General features: G+C 45.2%; 1 protein-coding gene across 2 annotated transcripts; it reads right to left on the reverse strand.

Moving 5' to 3' along the window:
- Window positions 1-1,981: 1,981 nt before the first annotated feature.
- SOAT1 (sterol O-acyltransferase 1) lies at window positions 1,982-27,588 on the reverse strand. Of its 2 annotated transcripts, none has more exons than XM_048312955.1 (16): window positions 27,538-27,588; window positions 24,943-25,076; window positions 17,535-17,593; window positions 13,670-13,818; window positions 13,516-13,575; window positions 13,096-13,203; window positions 11,089-11,371; window positions 9,889-9,967; window positions 9,172-9,253; window positions 8,480-8,525; window positions 7,265-7,394; window positions 6,759-6,856; window positions 6,204-6,302; window positions 5,568-5,703; window positions 4,673-4,818; window positions 1,982-3,886 (listed from the first exon to the last, which is right to left on the reverse strand). In XM_048312955.1, exons 2-16 carry the CDS (start codon window positions 25,064-25,066, stop codon window positions 3,830-3,832), a joined length of 1,656 nt encoding a protein of 551 aa, XP_048168912.1. In that variant the 5' UTR covers window positions 25,067-25,076; window positions 27,538-27,588; the 3' UTR covers window positions 1,982-3,829. The 2 variants fall into 2 exon arrangements, with proteins under 2 accessions (XP_048168912.1, XP_048168913.1); XM_048312956.1 differs by having other exon boundaries at window positions 24,943-25,072; window positions 27,538-27,562.
- Between the last annotated feature and the right edge of the window lie 164 nt (window positions 27,589-27,752).

A 27,752-nucleotide genomic window follows, 5' to 3' on the forward strand; every position in this document is an offset into this window, starting at 1 on the left:
ACCTCAAGGATGTCCTTTCCCCTCTCGGGGATACTGTGGCTGATACAAAGCTTAGGGAACCCCAGCTTCCCTTCTCACCTGGTCTTTACCTTGGACATTTCATGCTCCTTTCCAGGACCTAAAGAAGGGCTTGTGTAAAAGTTTCTCCCCACACACCCAGCCAAGATCTCTCCTCTACCATCCCATGATCCTGCCTGGTGCCTCTACGCCAGGGTCTGCCACAGCATGAATGTCTCCATCCCTCTCCCCTCCCTGTCCTTGGAAAATGAGAAGCCACTTGCAGCCCCACAGGAGGCAGCTGTGGGCACAAGCAGCTTCAGGCTTCCCTTCTTCCACAGGGCTCTCTTCCCAACATCTCCCCACAGCAGCCACCTTTCCCAGGAGAGGAACCCCGCATGTCTTACTCCACTCCCAGTCCCATCCTCTGTCCCCCCAAACCAGGAGCCTCAGAGAAAAAACAGGCCAAGGCAATTTGTTTTCCTCCCCTAATAGCAAAATATATTTTAACTGCTGTAATACAGTAGATTATAAACAGCTCCTGTGTGTGACAGGACGTGGACAGGTTGCATTGTGGGATGGCCAGGGCCAGGGCTGGGGTGTCCCCTGCCACAGCCAGGGAAGGGGCACCGCGGCTGGGGGCACCGGGAGAAGGGAGAGCCGAGGCTGGCTCGGGGGTGCCGGGGAGCACCTGAACTCCTGGAACCCGCTGTCCCTCGGGCACAGCTGCAGTCGGGAGCAGGAGCTCCAACAGCTCAGTTTGGGCAGGCCAGGTGCAACCCGGGCCACGTCAGATTGAACAAATCCATCAGGATTTCCCCCAGCTCCCAGCCTGTGCTCGGAGGCTGTCACAGGAGAGCACAGAGCTCACAGACACAGGACTGCTTCACCCCCCAGGCTGGCAGCCACACACCCCAACAGGAAGGATGGATTTGGCATGAGGGTTCCACAGAGCTTTGGTCTTCCCAGGAAGAGATCGTTTTCTGCATGAAAACCAGGATGCGCTTTGCTGTACCAATGGTGATTGTCGTGAGCTTGTCGAGCAAGGAGCTGCAGCTGTACTGGCTGCCATTCCAAAGCTGGAGGATTCCCACCTCACGACTGAGGGAGTTACCATGGAAGCAAGCTGCACAGTTCTTGTGTTGGAAGGAACCATAGAAAACAGGATATATTATATTACATTATATTAAGAGCTCGTAATGGGCAGGTTGGGAACCTTCACATCCTCACCGCTGACCAGAACACCGCACTGCTAGCTCTGGCACTTGCAGTCTAAGGAACTCAAACAAGGTATAATTGACTCTTAATTAAACAAGCAATGTGCAAAAGACTTAGTATTTCCCCCCCAGCACGCTTGAGAAAACTGAAAGTAAGCCCAGGTTCAAAAGCAATTTAAAAAACCCACAAAATGGAAAGTAATCCAAATTGTTAACGCCCTGACAGCACGCTTGCCAGACGCCTTGATCTACAAGGCTGAAAACCTCAACTTGTCAAAAACTAAGGCTAGTTCCAACAGCTGAGCATCCCTTTGTGGTTGCCTTTTGCTTGCCAGATGCTCAAGCCCTCAGGCTTCGAACAGTGATGATGCTGACGTGGTAAATGCTGATATTCCTTTTGGGCATACAACAGTGCCAGGTGTGAGGGAAACACCAAAACAGGGCACAAAGTGCCATCCTTTGGTCTCTTTTTGAAAACACTGAGACTGTATCAAGACCTGCTACAGGTATCAAGATGGCAAACCAAGTCCCTAATCCATCCCACCCTCTCTGAGGGCAGTTAGCTCTGTAAGTGTTTTGAGCACCAAACAAAAAGGAATTGGAGTGAATCTCATCCTATATCAAGGAGGTGACAAAGCTGTTTGGCCAAAGGGTGTTTTTTTGTCTTTTTGTCCGTTTTTTCAGTAAGGAAGCTTAGTTGTTCCAGAACGTCTGTTCTTTCCTCCCACGATAAGTATGATAAAAGATTTCAGATTACTCAAGCTGAATGAGGATAAAGTAATCAATTTAATGCTCAATTTGATTTAATACTGCCAAATTTGAGTATATACATGAACCCCTTCCTCTGAAATTACTTCAACTATTTCATCAAACAGTTTCTAGCAGGAGATGTTTCCAAAAGAGAACCTCACACAGAAACACTATTTGGCAAATTTGACCCGGTACAATGTCTTTTCTCCAGAGCATGATTCCTTCTTACAGAAGACTGAAAACTTGGAAGAGTTAAAGTATTCCCTAGCTTTCATGAACTTACTTCTGACTTAGGTTAGTGAAAACAGAAGCCCAAAGGAGAGTCTGAAGTGGCTTGGGAGACAAGTCCATCAATGGTCCCAATACTGCTGGTATGAAACACCCAGGGCTGTAGGCAGTAAGGAAATGCTGTTCTCTACTGGCAGTTTCTGGCAGCATTTGAGTAATTCTAAAATCTTTGTCACCAAAGGTCTGGATTCTCTGTCAGGTGGCCCTTTTCACCAAAGTTAGGGTATGTCCATCAGGTGGCCCTGTCTCCAGTAACAGGAGCTGCAGTTCCAGTAAAACTGGAGCGATCTGTACCCAGACACACTGGAAGTTCCCTGTTCTGTTTAGCACCTGAGAACAAGGGAACTGAAGGGACTCTGACTGATTGTTCTGGAAACCCCAAACTCACACACAGCCCCTGCCCTTACTGGTGTGTATGGGAGGATGTCCTCCCTCTGCACCAAGAGGACAGTACCCAGGAAGCTGATCTCCACCTGCAGCCCCCTCTGATGCCAGGGCAGACACAGGCAGGTGACAAATCAGCTGTGGGCCAGTCCTCCTTTCCTCAGCAGCATTAGAAGCTGCTCCAACACACATGGGCACACTGGACTGCACGTGGCCATTTCAAACGAGATCATGCTCTGTACCTGTAAAGCTGATCCCATTTTCTTATGGTTGGGTCAGAGTATTTCAAGTTTTTCTTAATAAAGAAACCCTTAGCAACCTGTATACCTTAAAGCACCTGCCAAATTAAAGCAAAAGCTCTTTTACAAGTTTATCATGTTAAAAAATTGATTATCTAGAGCAGGAGAAAGGAAGAGCAAGAAGAAAAAGTATTCCTCAACTCACAAGGGCCTTCAGAGAACAAAAATGGTGTAAGGCAGTTGGGAACTAAATGAATACAGAGAAAACAAACTTTTGGTGTAAAAAGTCATATAAAGCCTGCACACACCACACCCTGCTTCTGAACCTGACTCTGCAATGCAGCCACAAGCACAGTGACAACCCCTCTTCCTCTGCCCATTTTATATCTGTTGGCAGCCAACATACACAGGATACAGTTTGAAGCAGCCAGGAAAACTTTGGCCATCTTCAGAGCAAGGAGGCAAATACCCTGTTGCTCTGCCATCTGTCCACGTCTCAGTGGCAGGCAGGATCATGAAGAACACAAGTTTTGTAGACATCCCATTACAAAAAAGGAGAAAAAAACTGCAAAGGGATGGCTAAGAAAGATGGACGGATACCAACAATGAGCTACCAGCAAATCTGACTAGCTTGCCTCTTGTCCAGAAAAGCAGCAACTTGGGGGGACCCCTGGATGAGTAGGATTCCAGTAGACTCCACCTTCAGCTCAATGTTTTACTGGCATGGAAATGGCTCAAAGTGGGACAGCATGTAATAGATGCTGCCTTTGAAGTCTGTTGCAATCCAGGTCAACTGGTTTGCTCCAGCAATGTTTTAAAAAATTACAGTTTCTCCCCAATAATCAGGAGGCACAACTTCCCTTAGAAAAAGTCTGTAGTGAGTTAGATCATTGGTCCAAATACTTGGAGGACACCTCTGTTTTTCTGTGATGACATGGCCAGAGCACCCCATTTTCACATCTTCATATGACACGACCACGAGCGTGGCTTTAAGTAGTCCAGGAATGTGGGCTGCAAAACATGGAGAGGCAGTAAATTAGTCACATGCCAACAGCACCAGCTGTGCTACGAGCTGCTGAAGTCAAACTTCTCTAACAGGAAAGATCAAACCACATTTCTGCACCCTACAACCCTGTTCTTGCCCTCACTGAACAGTGCCTGGAGGGTGGCTCCAGCCACAAGTTCTGTTACATCAGGTAAACACTGTGCCTAGTAGCCCATTATATCAAGAAGCCAAGTAATTTATGATGGCAAACTCTTAATTGAGGAGAATCGAACTTAAAATAGAGGCTGCCAAAGATACCTTTGGTTAAAACTGAAATCAATTAGGACAGCAGGAAGTTTTATCTAGAACGGAATCTGGTACCAAGAAAACGAGTTCCAGAAAACACCACCAAAACCCCAGACTATCTACAGGTCACCACTTCTCACCACCACCCACTCTAGCCCGGGAGAGGCACAACAGGCGCAGTTTTTGTGGGCCTCCCCCAGAAGTTTCTCCTGACTTCACTGGCCAAGTGCTGCAGTTGCATTGCCACAGCCTAAACGAGGTCTAGCGTATCCTGAGAAATGTGCTAACACCACCCTTGGTTTCAAGTAGTGAAATACCACCAGCACAGAAGGAGCACTGCTGAAAGCACTTCTGTTAGGCAGCCTCTAGGCCAACTCACTCTAAAGGAAGGGATGTAGCACGCTGCCAGAAAGGCTCACGCCATTTAACTTCCACTCTTCCTGCACAGCAAGGCAGGACAGGCACTCCCACAGCAGCTTATCCCACAGGAAGGGCCAGGCACTCACGTTTTCTGTGGGGCAGTACTGGCGGGCATACCACTCCTGGCTGTAGAGGCAGATGATGACACCTTGGCCCAGGAAGAGGGAAGTCCACATGATCACATTCCAGAAGGGCCCTTTCCGACGGTCATTAAGGGTGAAGTTGAAGACCACTGGAAAGAGGTGACATGAGAAGCATTACTCAAAACAAGCTTAAGATTCAAGAATTAAAGATCAACCAATTTTACTGGATCTTCCCCTCCTTTCACTTCATCTCTGGAGCAACAAGGCTACTCCATGAAAATCCAATGATGCTTGGCAATAGAGCAAATACTCTGAGCTGGTTCTGACATTACTTCCAGTAAGCTTGCCAACAAGCTGGCCTGGCTGTGTGCCTCTGGGAATCAACAAAGTAGCACTCTTTGTGCTATTCTGGTCACCAAGGCATGGCAGGAGTGGCCTAGAGTTTATTAGAGCCCTCTAACTCAAAACCCAAAAAGAAATGCAAGAGCTCTGACTTTTAAATGGGCTCTTCCTCACTGCAGTAGTGAAGTAATACTTGCCTTCCACTATGACTTTAAAGAGGAAGACTGACAAGCTGCTGACACACAGTGATTCAACCCCCATCTTGGCAAAGAAGAAGCAGTGCTGTTAAACTCTGTGCAGTGTCACAGGAACAGCAGTATATCGTACTCTCTTCCTCTCCACCAAGCCCCAAGCTTCCAAATCCTCTGTGTATAGATAGGTGTGTGTCGACTGAGCTGCAAAAATCCATTCACAAAGCTTGGACTCATACCCCTTGGACAACACCACTGTGCATTAGTGCTCATGGAACAGCTGGTGTCATTGCCAAAAGCACCAAGCATGCTTCTCTAAAAAAAAGCCACAAACCCCCTCCCATGCTCTCTTCCTTGGAACTTACCTCCAAAGCACGTAAACAAGCAGAAGAGAACCGGATAGAAGAAGCCAAAGCAGATGCTGAGGACGTACTCGTGCACAGCAGCTGACACGGTGAAGACAGACAGCATGGCTGCTGCTCTGAACTTCTTTCCAAAAAACTGGGAGAGAGGAGAATGCCAAGTATTAGGAGCTACTCTGCTGTGGTTTTTGTTTGGTTGTTGCAACGCACTAGATTTTCTTCCCCGAGCTAAGAAGGCTCTCCTCCAGCCGAGAGGCACATGTGAAATGCTAAGTGCCTCCCAGAGCACCTTGGGGTTTAGATGCTTTTGTTCAGGTGTATTTGTGGTTCCCTGCCTAAGTACTTGTGCTGAGCACACTCATTAAATGCCTACCACAGCTCACAGAAACAGTGCACCCTGAGTTCTGACTGCTGAGCCAATCCCTGCACTCCCACATCTCAGGCCCACGTTTTGCACACTTCAAGGACTTGGCACTGAGCACTGGATCTCTCTAAAAGCACAGTGGCTCCCCACAACAGCTGATGTGAAACATTTCTGTGCTTCTAAACAGACGGGGATGCTGCATCTTGACAAATGTACCATTTTGCCCAGTAGTTAAATGTTTAATTACCAAATGAATACATCTGCTTGCTACTCACCCAAAGGAAGTCCCTGTAGGCATAGTAATAGAGCCAGTCATGTACTACCACGTTCCAGGTTCTGTAGTAGTTTGCATAGGACGTGGAATTCCACCAGTCCTGAAAGCACAGTTGAAAGACTATAAATCTAATTAACTATAAAACCTTCTAGAGGGCTTTTCTAGGACACAATAATACCAAGCTAACATAACAATTTGACCAAGCTTTCCATTACGCTTTCAGCATTCCACTTGGTATATTAAGGTTTGGTTTTACCCCAAACTGCAGTGGCTGACGTGATAAAGGAACATGAAGAGGGTAATGGAACTGCCAGGTAGGTCTGGTGGCTGCTTCTGTTTGTGCACAGGGCGTTTCACCTTTAGCAACTCAGACTGCCAAGTAGAAATCAAAGCTGTTCCACAGCACAGCAACAAACTTACGCCTTAACAGCATAAACCAAGCACAATCCCACGGCTGCTTTGTTTGGTAAAACAATCTTCAGTTTCCTCCTCTTTTTTTTTTTCATGATGACAATGACTTTCAGAAGCTTTATGAACTACAGCTCCTGCTTCTTACCTTGTAGAACATCCTGTCTGCGAAGCGCAGCATCTCGGCAAACGCGTTGAGCCAACAGTGAAGGAATGCAAAGAACACCAGGAAGAGAATCAGCACACCTGGGAACAAGGGACATCCACACCAGTTCTGTAGTGTTTTCTCTCAGCCACAAGCCAGAGCACCTAACACAGTCAAAACTGGTCTCACAGACACTGACACAGATGAGCTTTACTGTTTTGTACAGGTAGCACAACAGCATTTCAGTTTCTCACCACGCCAGGCCCTGCTCGCCCCAGAGGGCAACAGCAAGGCTGCCCCAGAGCTGCAACTTGATTGGAAGACAGTTAAATTCAAACCCAGCTTTTATTTTGTATTGCTGATTTTGAAGTTTTACCCCTCAATGCTGACGTCTGCCCACAAGATCTCCTTTGCTGATCTCTGCCTGTCACAAACACATCTCAGATGAAGCACTTCTCCCTTCCACGTCTTGCACCAAGATAAAAGTCACTCGTGGATCTGGGCCCTACCTGGCAGGATGGAGTTGAAGATGCAGAGAACCAGCCCTCGGAGGTTGAAGGTTTCCTGACTGCTGTTGCGAAACTGAGGAATGCAGAGTCGCACAAAGATGTAGTAGGCATAGAAAAGTGAACCAAGCACCTGGAACAAAAATACCCCAAAACCTGACTTCATAACAGAAACACACAATTAAAATATCACCACTTGCCAGCTCTAGGAGAGAACAGCAGCTGCCAACACAAGCCAAAAGAATTTATTTTACACTGCTGCCAATAAACCTCCCTAAGGATCCAGGCAGAAAGCAAGCCACAGCAACCCCTGGAGCATGCTGACAGCCAGCAGCAAAATCAGCTTCTCTTTTCTATTACAGCAGCTGTCAGTTTTTCCCAGTCCTATCAACTCAAAAGTCTTGACACAAAAAATCCATGCCACTGCCAAAGTGGGAAAAGTACCCTTGATATACATCCAGGATAAGGGCAGAAATAATTGAGAAATACTTACTGTAGTTAAATCCAATATTACAGTTTATTTTTCTTTTATCCCAAAGAAGACGTTTACAGGCCAAAGCACCTCAGGCTTTCTCTGGCTCATGAACCCACGTTGTGGATGTTGAGGTCAAAATACAAGTCACTGTTTAAGTACCTTGATGTAAGGCAGGTGTGTGCTCTGTCATCCTCTGCCCAACAGCAAGCAGCCAAAGGCCTGTCCATGCTGCCTTTTTTTAAAAAATTGTTTTGCTCTTTAAACCATAAATGCATTGTGTGACAGTGAAGGTTTCAGTCACACAAATCCATTACTTGGAAACACATCCACAAGAAGCTATGGAGCTCACGGCCACAAATGTGAAGAACCAGTCAACCTTGAACTCAAACGGGCACTGAGGATTTGGACTCCAGGCCTCATTATTTCAGAACTGCTCTGAATATCTGCAGAGAGGAAGCTGTGCCAGAGCACTACAATCAGGGTGAAGAGGGCATGGGTGTTGCTCTACACATAGAGAGGTTTTTCCATCTGGAGGCTCATTTAAGCAAAGATTTTAAATGTTTTAATCTTTGGCACAACCATCAGCGCAGCAAGATCACAGTTTATTTGTTAGTCACTGAAAAGTATTCTTTACTGGTAAGCCCACGCCAAGCAGGGTGATTCAATGCCAAAGAGAGAGCTGTTGAGCAATGCATCTGAGATGATCTCCAAGAGTGTATTCTGCAGAAAGCTGCACTACTCACCTGTGCAAACTTGGTGGCCACATAGCCCCATCTTATCGTGGGATTCCTAGGAAAAAGAACAGGGTATCCCAGCTGAACAGGACCTCAAAGCAGCAAACCCCTCCCTTCCATTACTTGAGGGAATTTACAATTTTACTGACGTATTCTCTGACAAAAAAATGGCTTTTGGATTCCAGAATTCTTAATCTCCTGCCGTCCAAGGGATGTCTGCCCAAATTGCTGGTTCCTCACTTTCAACTGCAGCAATTCCATAAATGGGAAGGCATCTGGAGGGCAGCACTGTGCAGTTCCGCAGGAGGTGGGGAGCTGCCGACAGTCATGTAAAGGACTGCTGACTTCATACTGCCAAAGTGCAACCCAGCCATGGACACAAGAGTTTGGGAGCTCCCACTTTGAAAGGCTTCAGCCTCAAACTCAGGGACAGGGCTACTTATTAGCACCACATAAAACACTTGGGTTCCTATTGCAGGAACTGTCTATCACTACATAATCTGTAGCAAGCTCTTAATTTGTTGAACTTCAAGTGAGTTTCCCAAAGAAATAAAAGCAGAACTCCATGAGCAAGTCTCACCCTTGCCAGCTTAACCACATCTTTATGAAAGCTCTAATGCATAAATTGATCACACCCAGGGGTGCCTAATGTTGGCTTCAGTTTTCAGACTACTTTAATGTTGTGTTGCTGCTCACATTACCTGGGATAGTTGTCTCTGTAGATGAGGGTGGGAGCAAAGAGGAAGTACAGGTACTGAGAAATTCTGGGAATATGTACTGTGCCTGGGAAGAGGGGGAAATAAAAGAACACTCTGCAATCTGTTTACTGACAATTCAGTTTCCCCAGTACCCTTTCACAAAACAGAACCCTTCTCACCTCAGAAACCTCAGTCTGGAACTAAAGGTATGGCATTTGCAGAGAATAAAACAAACTCAACCTTTCAGATGGAATGCATGAAGCACAGTTCACAAGTGAGGGTAACTAACTGTCTGCTAACACCTAACGTTTCCTTTCCTCCTGGGGAAGATAAAGCTGCAAGGCCTGTATCAAAACATCCAGCCAGCTCTAGCATGCCTTGCTTAGAAGGCCTTTTGTTCTGTGATTGCTGTCACTTCATCTAGAGCACTGAGCTGCAGGTGTGCAGGCAGCACCTTTCACTCCTAAAAGCAGAAATAAGGAACCCTGGAGAACAAAGACTTACGATCCAGAGAGGACTTGGACCTGAACAACAGTCTAGCTTGTTGTCTAATACAACTGAATACAAATGAAAAGGTTCAGGCTGAAATTATGATGCAAAACCTTTGACCTCCCCATCCACAGACACCTATTGAAGTCCCACCTCTCCAGCTGATGAGGGCAGCTCAAAGCAATGGGGGGAAAACTAGAGCTGGCTATGCCAAGTGAAGCAGTCACTCACCAGACTTGTCCTTTACCGAGGACAGCACTCTGGGTACGTTCTCCCGGATGAAGGAATGACCCTTCATGACAAGACGAACCTGTAAGGCCAAGAGAAGAGCAGCTTAGTGCTCTCTTTTTCCCAGCTTTCCAGTGAAGACTGGATCAAGCATTTTACAGCAACACCTTCAGCATCTTGGTTTCTTTCCAATTTAGCCCTTCTACAAGGAAAGGGCTGCTTCCTCTGCCCACAAGCCTGTTTAACTGGCACGAATTTCAAACTCTGCAAGGGGAAACATGCAGCAGCAATCACAGCTCAGGAGAGTCAAACACATCTCATCTACACTTGCAGGACCACCACATACACAGGGACTCTGAATAACACCAGCAAGTCACTAATCAGCTAACATTAACTTAAAATTGAAGGGAACCCCTCTCCATTTCAGCAGGCCTGGATGTTTCAAAGTCTAGATGACTCCTTGAAATTACATGTGTTGTACAGCACTTATCACTACCTGTGTATAAGGTGGTGCCCCACATAAAAAGTCCACAGCTGTTGAGCAGGTTTTTAAAAAAAATTTGTTTTAATACTGAAGAACCAAAAGTAGGGCCAGTCCAAAGTTAATTCTTAAAACTACACTCATCCCTGACCATCCTTGTTTTAACCTGATGGTCTGACCAGACCTCCACTCTTGCACTCTTCCCCTGCTCCCTGCCACAAAAACCAGTTCCACTTCCAAATAAGTTCTGACTACAGAGCCAAGAGACTGACTTCTTGGGAACAGAAATGCAAACAGGAACCACTTCTTGACTATGTACTTGCTTTTTTGGGTTTGTTTTTTAAAGAGGAATGTTACAGCTTCCTTGTGCACTGTGGCACAACATGTTCTTAAAATTGGTTTTGAACATTTAGCATCCACAGGACAACCAGAAACAAATGGAATTTCAGCCTTGAAGTAAAAGCCCACAGTAAAATCTTAAATACAGGGTAAAAACCCACAAGTGGTTTCCAGGTCAAAATTAAGTTTATTCTCTACTCTTATTAGATTTGCTGCATGTGACTGTCCTCAAGTCTCAAGAGATACTGCATCCACAGCCCTGGCTTAATTTAATGAATAAAAGTAACATTTGACTCCTTTAGGAAGAAGGACCCTTCCCACTTTTCTTTGAAAAGAAAAGTCAGTGTGTCCTAGGACACAGAGGATACAGGGTAGGGACTCACCTGTTCCAGTATTACAATGAAGCGGGAAGCTGGAGGCAGGGCATAGGACACAGCAACATAGGTTGGTCCAAACCCAAGCCCAGCTATTTGGAAGAGTGTGAACAGCATCCCGTAGAAGAAAGAGTGGATTGCACGATGGGAGGAACTGGAGTAGCCTTGGGCCCACCAGACAAAAAGGTTGTATGGAACAACTACTGTGGCACCGAACATGCACAGCCAAGTACAGAAGACAATGGGGAACTTTCCAAAAACAAAGACCAGGAGATCAAATCCAAGGACCAGCCTAGAAGGCACAAGGAAAGAGACAATTTTCAGTGTCCATTGTTTGATTAGAAATACTTTTGCTCCACTAAGTGGCTACAAAACACAAAGCTCCCAGATCATAGTTGTCTGACAGTCTGGACAGAAGTGACCATGGCAATTTGAGCTCAGAAACAGAGGGCTGTCTGTGGCAGCACCAAGTGGCCACCCTCAAGTATCCCAGAAAATAAGAGAAGGACTGATGCCACGAGTGCTGTCAGGCACAGCTTACCTTCAAATCCCATAGGGCTTAAGCACATCTCTAAGATCAGCATGTGCTTTAAGAGTGGGCTCAAGCTCATCCCTGCTAAGAACAAGCACGTGACTCAACAATCCACTGCCGAACCAGGGTCTGCCAGAGATTTTGGGGAACTCTCCCAGGACACCACCACTACTGCACTGAAACTCAGTTCCTCCCAGGGCTTTAAGCCTAAAGAGGCTTTTTCCCTGCCTCTATAGGCATGGGGTATTTTAACAACCAGCACTCAAACCTAGTTTAATCCTTCTTTGTGGGCATTCCACATGGGCTCAGTTTGGAAGTTCCCCAAAAGGCTCAGGGTCATTAGAAGGTCAGGCCAAATATGACCAACTGGTGTGCACCAGGTACTTTAGTCCATTAATCAAGCTTAAAACATGAGGACATCAACAAAAGGCCGATAAACTTTACTGCCTCTCACACTCATCAGAGCTTACTCTTGCAATAAGCAACTCTTCTAAACTAAGGTCAGAGAAGATGACAGTACAGAGTACACCAGCAGAAGTTTTTTCTTCTCAGGTGGAGGCTCAATTGCAAACTGGATCCAAGTTATCAGATCTGGCTAAAACCACAGATACCATTTTTAAAATTATTTTAAAAGTAACTGGGGAATCCAGCCCTAGTTGACTGTAAGGTAAATACCCATTCTCCCCCAATGTCCATGCACTAGTAAGTTAGGATCAGCTAAAAAACATTCAGCAGCACATGAGCCTGTTCTTATACCCAGACCAAAGGGACAGTGATTATAATCAAGATACAGCTCTGGTTTTGTACACTGAAGAGCCAACAATCAGCAAGATAAACATGTAATCCTACTTGTGTACATGAGATAGAGCTTGCCAAAATACTACTTAAGCAACAAGTCAGTGTGAGGAAAGCAGTCTTTCACAATCTTGTTCACAACTGGCTACCTGCAAAGCACTATCTCAGCAGAGGCTGTGCCAACATCCTTGAGATTTTTCCCCAGGAAAAACAAAGTTCTATTTTTATTTAAGTACAAGTAGAGTGCTTCAGAACTGTCATTTTTAAATAGAGGAAGGACTGCTGAAGTATTTAAAGTTTTTCTAAGCAGAGTCCTTCTTCGAGCAACACAAGCAGCTGAAAGCTACTGTCTCATTGAAGATATTCAACTAAAGTATTCCACATTCCCTTTTGCCAGCCTCGTGATGAACTAAGCACATTGGGCTGAACTCTGCTGGCCACAGTTCTTGTGTAACACATCAGTTAGCAGTGTTTTCCTAATACCCAGCTATCTGATTTGAAATGGTCATAGCCTCTCAACAGGAGTTCCAGCATATATTCTAAGTATGCCAAGTTGAAACCCACACTTCCAACAACATCCCAAGAAGGATTCCCCCTTTCTTCTGCACTGTTCTGCAGTTTCGTGTACATCTGGCACTCTGGAAGAGCTATTCCCAGCCCTTATCCCTGTCTTCCCAAAGCATTCTTACCTTCCTTCATCAATGAAGTCTACTAGAAGTGTACTGAGGATGAAGACAATAAGAAGAGCGATGAACATGTGGTAGATTGTCCTGATGTGACTCACTTCAAACAGCTCACTGAGGGAGAGACCAGAGTTAAGGTACAGTTGGGGTGCCACAGACACAGACACTTCCTCAGCTTATCCTCAGACAAAGGATAATTAGCCATGATCCCAGTGGTACTGAGAGGGCTGTAATTAAGGTTTATATTTGCAAGATGTAGTACAGATATTGTAGAAAGAGAGAAGGTTGAACAGATTAGTCCCTACGGATTTGAACACAAGACCATGGGTAGTGGCAGGAAAAGAACCTCAAAGCAAAGGCTCATTACTTTGCTATCAAGGGCATTCTCAGTCAATTTGATGAAATTAATTTGATGAAGTTACTCACTCCAAGAGAGACCTCCTGGCAGTAAAGATTTTCCCATGTTCTGGAGGGGCCCTCGAATTCCTGCAAAGAAATAAGAGAACATTTGAGACAAAAAAGGAAATAAAGCTTCCAGGAAACATAACCTTGTTATAGCAACAGCTTAAAAGGGACTTACTTGGCTTTGTGCAGTTCCTTCTCGGCACAGGAAGCTGGGAAAAGGGAGGCTGGAGATGAGGAGTCCAGGAGTGCTGATTTTGCCACCAAACTGTTCACAAACTCTGTGAAGTGACTGTCCACCTCCTTCATGAAAGCTGGCTTCAGTTGCTGAGAGAGTAAAAACACAGCAGTAAACTGTTTAACTTGCTGGGTACTTTTTCATGCAATAATTATATTCCTTTTTCTCTGGAGCAGGAAAGAGCAAGGCATCAAGAAAACATTTCTGTACCATCTGCCAACAGTTGGAGCTTACTTGGATAAGACTGAGGTTCACAAGCCCTCAGGCCAGAGGGCTTTGAATAACATTTATCTTCTCCATCAGATTCAACACAGAATCGTTCTGGCCTTTTAGAAGACTTATCAGACTTGTGAGAACTCAGTTCCTTAATGTTTAGCCCTCAAACACCAAATGGGACCAGCCTAGTGATGAAGCGCAGCTGAGAGCCAACCCCCGAGCTCCTGAACAGTCTGCCAGACAGCCATCACCTTCAGCAAAAGGCAAGCTTCAAGAAATTACTTAAAATCTAATTGCATATTTTGCTTTGTTTTCTTTATGCAAGTGTTTACTAGCCATATTCGTCTGACCATCCTTTGCCTGGGTTCCAGTTTGCCTCCAGAGTCGAGGTGCGAGTCTTCCTACGTGATAACTACGTATCATCCTTTCATCTGGTCTTGCTACTGATCAGCTGCTCAAGAAACACATGTTTCCCTGATCACCTCCAGAATTCCCAACTCCTATCTACTGTCTCATCTTGAAGGCTGAAAAGGAAAAAAAGCCTGTTTTCAAGGAGGTTTCTGAAGAAAAGAGGGTTGTGTGGAGACCTCACAGCACCTGCCAGTGTCTGAAGGGGACCTACAGGGAAGTCAGAGAGGGACCTGTCATGAGGAACTGTACTGACAGGACCAGGGGCAATGGCTTCAAACTGGCAGAGGGCAGGTTTAAATCAGATGTTAGGAAAAAATTCCTTCCTGTGAGGGTGGGGAGGCCCTGGTAGAGGCTGCCCCATCCCTAGAAGTGTTCAAGGCCAGCTTGGACAGGGTTCTGAGCAATCTGGTCTAGTGGAAGGTGTCCCTGCCCATGGCAGGGGATGGAAATGGATGATCTTTAAGGTCCTTTCCAACCCAAACTATTCCATGATCCTATGAAATACATGAACAGATGATGTATTCTTACAAAATGCTCCTGTTTAATGTGACAACAGCCAAGCAAGTTTAACTCTCTGGCAGGAAATACAAGACTATCTGAAGTGAGACCACATCCAAGGAGAAGACCCTGAAGTCAAGATGGACCAGAACTCTACATTCCTCCTGTTTTACAGTGGTCATATCCAGAGAGATCTCTTGAAACAAAAGCTGCAGTAGGAAAAGGAGCACATTAATATTTAACTTGAAAAAACATTTCCCCCCCTATTTAGCAGCTTCTAGAATAGACTAAATAAGCTTCCCCAGTGCTTAACAAAGTTCTTAGGATCTGGCTACTCTTAGATTATGCTTTTCTGGGAGGCAGAGGATTGTCTCTGCAAGAGATAGGAACTTGCTCCTTTTAAAACAGGAAAAAAAAATAAACAACAAATATTGACTACTTGTGAACACAACCTGTAACAGAAGACACTGGTGCTCCCTGGTACGGCCTAATTTTACAGCACACATGCACATATCCCTACCAAAAAGTCAAATAGAAATTCCTGTTTCTCTTGGACTGCTCAAATTTCCATGCCAAACAAAGCACTATTCATTCCCGAATTTTTTTTTTTTAAATAGTGTCTTCCCTTTTTTAGCCTAACTCTCCTGAGGCTTAGCAGGTGATATTTCCTTAAAATACCTCTTCCCTTTGGCTGGCACTCTGCTGAGATTGCCTCCTCCTAACACAGCCCTCCAGGGCTGATACCAACACGTGCACATGCTTGGATTGGGAGAGGAGGCCATGAGTTCTTAATAGACTAAATAAAATACAAATCAGAGTACAGACCCTACAGTAATTGTAACTAACTGCAATTACAAACCAAAAACCATTAAAAGAATGCTATGCTGTCAAAAGCAGAAGCTGGCCAATACTAAGAATTGATGACAAGTCAGGGATTGAGGGAAGTGACCCTTCCTTATAAAGTTGCAACAGTTCCCCAGAGCTTTACTCATTCTACCAGATTCGGTAATTTTGGTCACTGACACGTGACAACACCCAGCCCTGACCTAGAGACAGAACACACCATTCTCAGCTCTGCTTAGCATGGACAAAGGACTGCACTTCTAGAGTGCAGGTGCTTGAAGGCCTCCTCTGCATGAGCAACACCCAGCTCCTACAAATCCCATTTACACCTGCAGGAGCTGCCAGTGACCAGGCTTTCCACAAGTCAAGCATCTGCCTAGAATTCAGATACCTATCACAGAAAAGATAAACTGCAGTCCAAGCCTCTGTTCAGGGGTTCCCACAACAAAAGGGCCCAGCACTCCAGAAATTCTCAGGTATTTTGCAGTAGAGTGGTTTTTTTTTTTTCTCAGCCTTGAAGCACCTTAAACAAATCTGCAAGCTGCATGGCTCAGGACTTAGAATCTGAACTCCCTATGTTTTGGGAGAAACTTCAGCAATTAAAACACCAGTGACCTACTGGTTTTCTAGGATTCTCTTTGTGGGTAAGAAATCACTTTGTCTACAAACTGTGTCTCAAAGCTGGTGACCAGGAAAAAAAATAAGGAACAAGAGACACTCCTGAAAAAAAGAAATCCAAGGTCAAGTTGTCCCCTTGCAACCAGCTAGTGCTCCCTGGAACTTCCAAAGCTACTTGTGCTTTTTCTCCTGCAAACACCCACTGCCACCACAGTGATTAACAGTGGCTGTTTTGTCTGCAGAGAAGTTACCAGGCTTGATCTCCTGTTCTCAGCAAGGATAAACAGGATAAGACAACACCCAAAATAAAATTCTGAGCTGGCTATCCTTCTGATGGGCTGAATTTTAGGAGTTTCAGCAAAAAAAAGCAGCACATGCTTTGTGGAAGACATTTAAATACACTTTAGTTATATCTGTTACAAATTACACACCCCCTATAGGGGTGGGGGGGGGAACCAGGAAAATATCTCAAAGGTGCAAGGTATTTTTCTCTGTCTTCTAAGTATCCACTCCCTACTATACATGTCAAGCTGGCACAATTAGATCACTTCAGATTTACCACGGAATTTTCTGCAATAAAATTATGCAAGGGTGCAGGGTGATTCGCCCTGGAGAACACAGGTGCCACAAAACAATGGTTAACAAGGAGGGTGCAGCTCATCCTTAGCCAATTTAATGTAATTTGGGCATAAATCACCTTAATGTGATCTAAGAAAACGGCAGCCCACACAGATGCAGATGATGCCAGAAACACCCAGTGCTATTTTCTCTGAGGATATTGTTCACTGACAGAAAGAATGAGACCAAAGTTCAGGAAGGTCATCTCCTTACTGTGAGCTGTGGGATAGAGGCTCCATGCTGCCCTTTATTCAGTGGACAGCAGGACACAGAGCATTTTAAAGGCTCAATATGCAAGCAGGCTGGCTAATCATGACACTGCCCAAAGTCAGTGGTAAGGCAATTTCCATTTTATTTACAGGTCTCAAAGTTCATTCTTATCTTTGGACTTCAACCTATTGGGGTCGAGTAAGACAGAACCTCATTATATAACACTACCCCTCTTGTGCAAAGTGGGAGAGAGAGAGAGAGGGCTGTGGAAAAGTCACTGCACTCAAGCTAGGACTGAATAGGGCTGTTTGTGTTCCAGGGCTAGTGACTCTCCAGATGACATCCAGGGTCAATTGTCCTGCTCCCCACCACAAGCAAGTATTGTATTTACCTCAGCTTCTGCTATTAGCTGCATTTTCCTCGTTATCACGTGGTCAACATCAACCCAGCCTAAGGAAGGAAAGCAAACATTGAACATTTTTAGTTGCTCATCTGAAAACACAGAAAGCACAGCATACAGTAGCTCAGACAATAATTTTTCAATAGCATTTCTGACTTCTAATAGGTTCCCACTAAACTCAAATCAAAGCTGCAGGAAGTTCATAAACTATGACCACGTATTTTAGGATCACAGCACTGTAAGGCAGTCAACAGCTGATAACATGCTGGATTTTATTTTTCATCAGTAACTCTGCAAATCTTTCCAAGGTCCCTAAACATATTCAGCCTTGAAGCAGCAATCAGAACGACCCTTAGAAGGTCATATCCAAGTGTGCTGGTTTTTTATCAGAGTTTTATCTTACCCAGATGCAAGGTTAGTTTGTCTGGAGGTCTCTCCATTGCCAATAGACAAGGCAGTCAGTACAGCTGTCAGTAAAACACCATGATCAGCTCTAAGACGGGCTGAATGGCAAGCTGGGCAGTTATCCTGTGGTCAGATCTGGCTATTCCCACTCCTTTAATCCCCCAGAAGTGCTAGATATCAGTGTGACTGTATTCCTGTGTGTTTCACAGTTTAAGTAAACAGTCAGGCTAATACGCCATCAATATAATCTGACTTTTGTCATTACTAACACCACTGGCCAATAGGTGAAGCCTGAAATGCCACCTTTCTTCCGCATTAAAAACCACACATCTGAGATGCCTCTTGACATCGAGGGGAACAACACCCACAGGTCAGACACTTCGGACCAGTTGAGTTTTAGGACAAGCACCAGCTGGTGTTTCACTTCTCCAAAAAGAACAGAAGATAAAGTTACTTAAAACACAGAGTCTTGCACATGAAGGAAAATCAAGATTGAAGCAGCAGCAGCATCCACCCCCCTAAAATACTAGTCAGAGTGAAAAGATAGCAACAAACCTTGCCTTCTGCATATCCTTTGGCATTTATAGCTACAGCACCACCTTACACACTGACACACAGCCAGAATTACAACTTGCATGTTTGGTGTCTCAGACAACATTACCACTTTTAGAAAAAGAAGGTACTGAACTGATTCCCTAATAAGATTCCAGGGAAGCATGAGCTAACAGATTTGCTGTAGAGGTGCCAAAGTTGTGCTGCTGTGAGACAAGAAGGCAGACTGATAGCACTACCACGGTGCATAACGTGGCCTCCTTGCATGAGAACAGCCTCCACACAAAATGCAGTTTCGTTTTCAGAGAAGGAAGTGCTTCTGTAATGCTCAGGAGTCTCAGTCAACCTGTTTGAGCAACTGGTTGTAAGTGTTTTAGGTAGCCCTGCTTCAGAGGTGACTCCTGTTCCAGTACTGGAGAAGACTACAACAACACAAGAAACTTTACCTTTGGTGCAGCTATGCTCAGTTGTTAGCATTAATTCCCCTTCCCACCAATCAAGCAGGAATTTTGATTTTTGTCTGTCTGGAGGGATTTTGGTTTTTGCCCACCTGCTACACAGGCTGTAGGATTAAGGACAGACCAGCAACAACTGCCTATTACTTAGCAGACTTCTAATGTTAACAACAAACAAGGAAACTGCTTAACACCATTGATTTTGGCTGCACGCAAAGATCCATTTTTACAAAAATAGAACTCCTGGTTGCTAAGCATCTCACCTCCAAGACAAAAAAAACCACCAACCCCAAACTTCAGTATTTAAGCTCATGGTGCTGTTACATTTGCCGAACAACAGCAGTCTGGGAAACAATTTGAGAAGAATGTAACATACCCTTGACCCATTCAGCTCAGGCACTTTGCTGGTCTCAAACAGACACTCCCCCAATACATTAAAAAAATAAACAAAGTTGTTCCACAAGCAGCAGAACTGTGCCCCTTCATGTATTCTCAGTGGCTCTACTCCCTCACTGTGCCACTCCACAACTGTATTCCCAGCCCCCTCCTTCCATTACTACTCTGGGAAGAACCACCTTGTGCTGACCTGCTAGAAAGCAGAACAGAGGAGCTCAAAGAACAACTAACCTTTCCCTTCAAAAAACTAAGAATTTGTGTCTCTTACCCAGCTGCCAGTCTTCAAGATGATATCAAGTTTGCTTGAAGCCACCCAACACAGCCAAAGAGAACAGGACACATGGGACTTAAGGAATTGCATTATTTCCTTTTTAAGATAAGCTAAAAATAAAATAACCAGTTCTTTGTCCATATATTTCCTGTCAGATCTTGCCTTTGAAGCCTCAGTCATTAAAAACTCACATTAAAAACTACCCAGGAAATAAAACACTCTTTTAGACTACAGGACCTTAAAACTGGGTATAGGTTACATACAGCAAATGTCCAGCTTTAATGGTTGTACAAGAAATGAGGCCAGTCTCTGACCTGCTGATGCTGTAATTGCTAAATTGTATGCAGTGTCCTCCTGTCACTTTATTTGCCCTCATCCTAGTGTGCATGCACAGAAAAGATTAGAAACACAGCATCTTTTAATAGGTTTTAAAATCAACATCTCCGTGGCTTCGGTATAAGCATCTCACATGACAAAGTCAACTCACCTGTGAGCTTGTCTTTTTCAACACAAAACCTTGTGCAGAAGAAAACTCACCCCGAACCAACCCATTCTGCTGGATTGCATCACCCCATAAAGCCAGCTGTGTCACAAGGCAGATAGCAGAGAACAAGCACATCATCTTTAATCATTCATCTTCCCTTGCGCAAGACACCACTTCTGTTCTGTCAAGTCACTGGAGAAGAGATTCAGCACACGATTTTCAGTCTAAAAGGAAACGTGCACTGCCGAGAAGTCCAAATCTTCCCTTTCCTTTCACCCTGCAAATGAAGTCTGCATCCCTCTGTATCACTTTGGGATTGCAACAGTATTATATAAAAATGGACTCAAGGCTGCACTATACAAGCAGGCACATCTTTGCATTTAAAAGAAGTTGAGATTCTGCCTTAAGAAGGCAGAAAATATATTTAAAGTCATGAGAAAGTTGTCTTGAAGACGAATATGAAATAGTGGGCACTTTCAGAGAAGACTTAAGCAGGGCTTGCTTCGGAAAAGCTTTGTTCGTAGGAAGAAGTTTTTACTCAATGGCATTGGGTTCCTTTCCCATCAGCAAGGACATTAACAAGATCTTTAAAGGACCACTTGTCTTGAGCTTGATCCTTTCAGAATGTGACTCCTCTATGCAGACCAAATTCCAAGCAGGCTCAAAAGCCAGAAGAAAAAATGCACGAGCAATTTAATTGTAAGTTTTCTTTCCCTATGAAAACCAAGCTAATAAAAAAATCACCTGAAGATTGAGAAAGCTTCTTAATTGTTGAAAAGTTGAGCAATTCAAGTTTCACAAGATTGACAGCGTACCTTTTCTAAAGGATCTTGTTGTCCCTTTTTCAACCCACTCTTGCACATGTTACAGATAAGTGACATTTGAGATGGGTAGAGAATCACTCATATGATGTTGGTGCTGCAGCTTGGGATCCAAAAAAAACCAGCTTTGTTATTTCTTGATAAGACAACTTCCCATCCAAGAGGTTAAAGCAACACAGGCAGAAGGACTTCATCACTGTCAGTGACCTGGATTTAAAGGCTCCCTCTCCAAAAACACCGAAGATGTTATCAGAAGCAAAGCAATATTAAAGCCAATCTAGTGCAAGGCTACTGTAAAAGAGGGGAGGAGTTCCATATTGCTACAATACAACACACGTTAATAATTTGATGCTAATGAATGTTATTCTTACTCAGGATAATTTATTTGGCCACTCAGCAAATAGAGGCAAGTTATGACTAGACTCAGCTGATCTGTTTAAAGAATTCACAGGCCATAGGTCACTGCACTGCAGCTGGGTGAGTATGTAGCTTAAAAAATCAGTGCTGCAGGGACATGGAACCCAAACAGCGTCTTCACCAGCAGGAAGGAACACCAGCATTCTCCACATTATGCTACCATGTCCGCAGGCTCTTCACAAGAGACTGCTGAGCCTCCACCTAACCCACAGGTTCCAAAACGTGACAGCCCCTAGAATTGCCAGAATCCACCTAGACAAAACAGCTTTTTGATCTATCCCTCAGAAACACATCCCAGATACTCAATTCAAGCAACTTAATCTGCAAGAACAGCCTGTTGAAACCCTGAACACTCACTGCTGTGAGTCACACAGCAAAGGCTAAATCTTTCCAAATTGCTCCCTGCTGGAGAGCTCTCTCCTCCTCCATCTCTCTGTAGGCACACACAGTTTGTGCATCACCATGAACTTCTGCACCAGGGATGATCGATAGTAACCTCTCCACTGGAAGATAACAGCCCCTTTCTAAGATCAGCATTACCAAACAGGCTTACTCACACCAAACAGATATGCCACACAGCTTGTTTGCAGATCAGCCTCCAGAGACACTTCAGGCCTTTCCTGATTTCTGGGGAAACAAGAACAGACTCCAAACCCACCATTTTACTGCTCTGAACGGACTAATCTGAGCATTTTAGAGGCATTCATATGCACACTTATGACCCATGTCCTCTCTAGCCTTTTAAGATCTGTCCATGCAGTTTCTATTACGCTCACTCCAGGTGAGTTTTCTTGCAACCAATACTGTCTAATACCAATATCCCATTAAGCAGAACAGTTTCATATTTCTCTTCGTATCTCCTGCTGAAAACATATAAGACTTATCTTATTAAGGAAGCCTGGCTTTTGACAGGGGATTATTGCCACCTAGATCATCTGCTGACTCTGAGCCAGGACCAAATTAGTTGTTTAATTACAACACTGGAGCCAATTCAAGGAGGAGAAATGATGTGTAAGACTGAAGTTCAGCTACTCTATCAAAGTGAAATTACAGGCTGAATAGTCACAAGATAGAAATAAATCAAGGCACAGAAGATTCCTTCTGGCAATCTCAAAAGTGTATTTCCACACTTCTGTAAAATTGGGTGTACCTGAGTAAAAACTATTTCATCTTAGAAACCAAGCAATGAGACAGTCTTCAGAAGCATTTGAAGAGCCAAGAAAAAAAATAACCTCAACTGTACAAATGGAAGAGTCAGACCTACTGTAGCTCTAAAGCCAATACATGTATTAAAGGTATTCCTCTAAGCAATTTCAGATCAGCCAATGCATCCGAGTTTTAATGAAGAAAGGATTAAGGGCCCAAAAGTTTCTGTAGAAAGTTCACACACTTCTGGAAACAAGTCAGTTGGCCCTGCCACATCAACTCTTACCGCAGAAAGCAGGCTGTGTTTGCCGTCATCAGAGAAGATCAAGGGTGGGTCATCCTCATGGTTTCGTTTTTCTACAGCAATAACTGCCACAAACATGCTACAATATTTACTTCCACACACTCTTGACCTGGCTAGAATCCCTCGACTGCAACAAAACATGCATCTTGTCTGAAACTCTTCACAACACCCAGCATTAAGCTGTTAGAGTACAAAAAGGCTGTTGCCAGACAGCAGATCATTAGCCTCACACTGCCGTTGTTGCACATCAGCACTAATGCCTTAGAAACAGCTATTCAGGAGTGAATAGCCAGGACAAAAGAAAGAAAAAACATCTATGGCTACTTCTTTTGAGAAGTTCTGACACCTCAGCCTTGAAAGCCCTCCCTAGTTACAAAGGCACCCTGGGCTACATGAAGGGGCCGCTCTCTGCAACTCATGAACACTTCAGCTCCATAGATCTTCAACCTTTGGGTCACAGAGCTGCTGATTTAACTCCCCTGTACACAAGAATTCCTGACCAGAGGGATGCATCTTTCTCCCATGCCTCAGGGCATCAGATTCATGCCTCTTACCTCCCTGTGTTATTCCTGTTGTCACCAACACTGAGCTGAGCAAAAGAACACTTTGTGACACCTCTGCTCAATTGGCAGCAACCTTGGCAGGTTAAGATGCACTTAGTCTTGACTAACCAGGATTCCTCCCTGCTGTCCTTCACTGCAGTTTGTACGGGATTAAAACCACACTGCACTGTTCCAAGCCAACACACCAGGCACATAGACACCGTCAAGAGATCTATCCCTGGATGTTTATTTGCTACACACTCACAGTATCCCACCTGCAGTGGTGTTTTGCCACATCTCAGAGGTGTTAAAATGAACGGCCTTTAAAGACACACCCACCCATCAAGTCCTAATTATCACTGCTCGATTTATTACTTACCCTTCACTCATAGCAGTTAAGGAGTTTCCACACATGAAAAGGTTAAAACGGTACAAGTCTACTCCCAAGCCCAGCATCACTGGATTCCAGTAGACACCAACTCCCTGCAATTTCCTAATACAGTCACATCTGATCCAATTAAAATTACTGTGCCACCAACATCTTAAAATCCCAGTTCTCCAAACAGCTTGTGGGATGGCTTTCTCTTCAATGTATTTTATTTTCAATAAGAAATCTGACTTGTCCTAAACTTAAACTTGCTCCAGCTTCCATTTCAGTTGAAAGGAGTACTATGAAATAGTGATGATGTCCAGAAGTGTATCAGTGAGAATTATCTCCTTGAGTCACTGGCACCAGGGTTTAGGATCTTGTACTCACATGGCACCTTGTGATAAAATACTTCAGCTTTTTGCTTAATGTGTCTCACAAAGGGAAAGGAAACAAGCTGCAGTTACATCTCTAACCTTCTTATCACCGGGCTGGAATGTGGTACAGCATAACCAGGAATTACAGAGTCCACAGGCAAAACCACTCATAGTGCCACACAACTGTCCCTGCAATCCAAGGGACAGGGCACGGCAGCAGCGACCCTTCCACAAAGCCAACTCTAGGCCACAAGACTTTTAGGGTGACCACAAAACAAATGCACACAAACACAACTGTTTATTGTTCTGTATTCTGGCAGCCAAGGTTAAGTCTGAATAAAAGGGAGCTGTCCTGACATGAACAGAATCCCAGAGCAGCAGAGAATCATTCTCTGTGGCATCCCACCTCCACCTGTCTGTCAGGTGGATACACCGCCTTAGCCTGGTGTGTTAAAGACCATTTTCTTCCATCTTGACAAGTCACATACTTACAGGTTGTAAAGCAAGTGAGATGAAGTCCCAGAAAAAGCATTTACCAGGATTACTCAAAAGTGTTGCCAAGGAGGCATTTGCACCGTTTACAGCATTGATGCATCTCTTCCTCCTGTGACAATTAATCCCTGTTTTAGACCCCTGCAAGCACTGCAGTACACAGCTCCTGAGGGAAAGCTCTGCAGGACAGCACCTCAAACAACCCACACCTGCTGAAGGGGTGCAGCTGGTACACAGGGAGCTCCACCTTCTTTCCAGAGACAGAAAAACAGAAATGAAAGAGTGAAGAGGCAGAGCCATGAGTAGAAAAGGCACTTCAGAGGAGATCACATGCCAGAGATGCAACCAGTGCCGAGCCAGTGAGTCTCACCATTGCTTGAGTTTTGAAAGGACCTCTCGCTCTCAGGTCTCCTCTGTGTCTCTTCATTCTCAGGGGTCTTGCAGGTTGCAGTGGAGCCAGACTGGCGTTTCCTTACACAGTCATCACCTGCCATGGTTACCTAGCTAGATCAGAAAAGGAGAGCAAATATTTAATGACAAAAACCTCATTTATTTTTCAATAATATATTTACATAGCCTTTTTTACATTGAAGTTAGACTTTTTTCCCTTCATCATGAATTCAGAGCAAGGATAGAGAAAATTCAGCACACAATTGAATTAGTCATTTACTGTTGAACACACTTCCTTTCCCTTCCTACAAGCAGTACAAGAACAAAGTAACCAAGTACATTCCCACAACCAAAACATCTCCCCGCACCTCCCACTTTTCCCTATAGACTTTGTAACTACCTAAAATAACTTAAGCTTTTGCAAAATCTTTACAAGGCCAAAAAGCCCTTGCAAACCTTTCTGACAGACAGGTTGGCATCAAGACTTGTGTTCCACGAGATGTGGCAGGTTTATTTTGCAGAATCACCAGCAGTATTCGGCCTGAGCCAAGCCCCTTCCTTGTCAAGTTCTCAGTTGTTACAGCAGGAACAGCTTCCTCAATGGATCCTTGAGTTCTGCTTGCCAGACAATGGTTGCAGTGCAAACCAAGGAAAAACAGGAAGAGAATCAGGTTTGAACTACACCAGTTCCTGTGACAAAGGTCACTGCTGGGGACAGAGCTGCCAGTAGGGAACACCTGAAGCACCACATACAGGATGAAAACAAAACTCTCAGTTAATGAAAAGCAGATGAGGAGATTCTAACTTGGTCACAAAGTGATATCCCAGAACACTCTCCATGAAATTCAGCCCAAGAATCTCTTGGAGATGTAGCTACAACAATGTGCAGATTTTTTCCAGAAAACCTCACAGGCATGTATGCAACCACGTTTTCAAACCTGATATATTTTTTCATCTCGACACAAACTCTGCAGCAGATGTGTTTAGCTGCTAGTGAACAACATCCGTGCACCAGCACAGATGAGCTGTTACAGGCAGGCCAGGAAAACTCATGCACTGGTGAAAAAACTAGTTAAGGAGAGATTTCCTCAGAATAAGGAGGCTGGCACATCTGCAAAAGGGAAATAAAACTATAACCAGAGGTTTCCAGAACTCAGCTTCCTGTGTTTGTCCCGCTAGTAGGACAGTCTCCTATTCTCATTTCAGGCTTCACAGCATACAGGGGAGAAACACCACCCACCACCAAACAACAAATCACTAACTGGGTGAGTTTTCCAGCTCTAACAGAGAACCACAAGTTTAATTCTTGTCTCAGTACACTTTTCACCTTCCTCAAGAGGTTAAGAAGGCACTCCTTCCTCACCAGTGCAGAGTGGTTATAGTATCTCACTGAAAGGTTAACAGAAAGGAGTTTAAAATAACCAGTCTTGGGATGGGGGAAGGAAAAGTCACGTGTGGGGTGAAATAAAAATGAAAACAATTAACCTAGAGAGTTAATAATTCAGATAGGCTATGTTATCACAGCACAGCCTTTTTCACATGGAAACATGAAGCCTGCTAAAGAAAATCTATGAAAACAAACATTTTCCTAGTCAGGTTCCCATATGAACAGAGGTGCAGCATTACAGTACCTAAGCAATTATCAGCACATCAGAGCCTAAAGAGGGCATCGGCCCTTCCCTCCAACCCCTGCTAGAACCGAATCACTCCTGACACAATGCCAGGATAACTTCAAGATGTTCACCACCCCCTTCACAAGAGGAAATCGCTCCTCACGATTGGTAAACAGTCACTCCTTTCACCCCACTCTGAGGGCATCCACAACTGCAGATGTATGTTTGTAGAGCCACAAACCCATTAACAGATTCGCTAGCAGGAACTCCCTGCTTTCACTGGGACCTGATTTACGGTACTCGGAAAGGGCTCAGAGACCTTGAGCTTCTCCGTCTTCCCTTTCGACACCCTGGTAATTAATTAGAAGATGCCTTGGGAGAAAAGCAACACTTTATAGGAAGTTCATCTCTGCATTTCAAAAGACTCGGTGAAGAACAGCTAAGAATCACGGAATAGTTTAGGCTGGAAGGGACCTTAAAGACCACCTAGTTCCAACCCCCTGCCTGCAACACCAATCACAGTAAATAACAACCTTGCCCCAAAGACTTTCAGCTCTCTAAAGTTTTCCTGCGACTCTCGGCCCTCGGGCATAGCATCACCTCGCGGACCCGGACCCTCAGGATCTGCAGAGCGAACCAGACAGGGACCAAAACAAAGTTAAGGTCACTCCGCAAACCAAAGTTAAGGTCACTCCACAGCCCATCCGCAACGCGCAGAACACTCGCCACGAAAGGTTTTTTTATCCGAACCCTGCGGACGCCGCTAGGAGCTGCCCAAAGCGCTGCCGAGGCTCTGAGCCAGCCCCTGCCCCGCTACCTCCCCGCACACCCCCGCGCCTCCGCCGAGCCCCAGCCCCGAGCGGCGGCGGGAGCCGCTTCCCCGGGGACGGGGCGGGACGGCGCGGACACGTTCCCGCCGCCGGTGCCGCGGCCAGGGCGGCCGCCACCCCGCGGAGCGTCACCTCAGGGGCTGCCGAGCCGCTGCCGCCGCCGCCGCCGCCGCCGCTCCGCTCTGCCCCGCTCCCGCCCGCTGCTCTCCTCGCGCCGCGCGCGCGGCCTCTGCCGGGGCTCGCGCACGTCACGGCGCAGGGGGCGGGGCGAGCGGCGGCACCGCCCATTGGCCGAGGAGGCGGCTCCGCGGGGGCGGGGCGGGGCGCGCGCGCCCGGGGTGGGGGGG

Source organism: Corvus hawaiiensis, chromosome 9, assembly GCF_020740725.1.
Source record: "Corvus hawaiiensis isolate bCorHaw1 chromosome 9, bCorHaw1.pri.cur, whole genome shotgun sequence".
NCBI classification, from domain to species: Eukaryota; Metazoa; Chordata; class Aves; order Passeriformes; family Corvidae; genus Corvus; species Corvus hawaiiensis.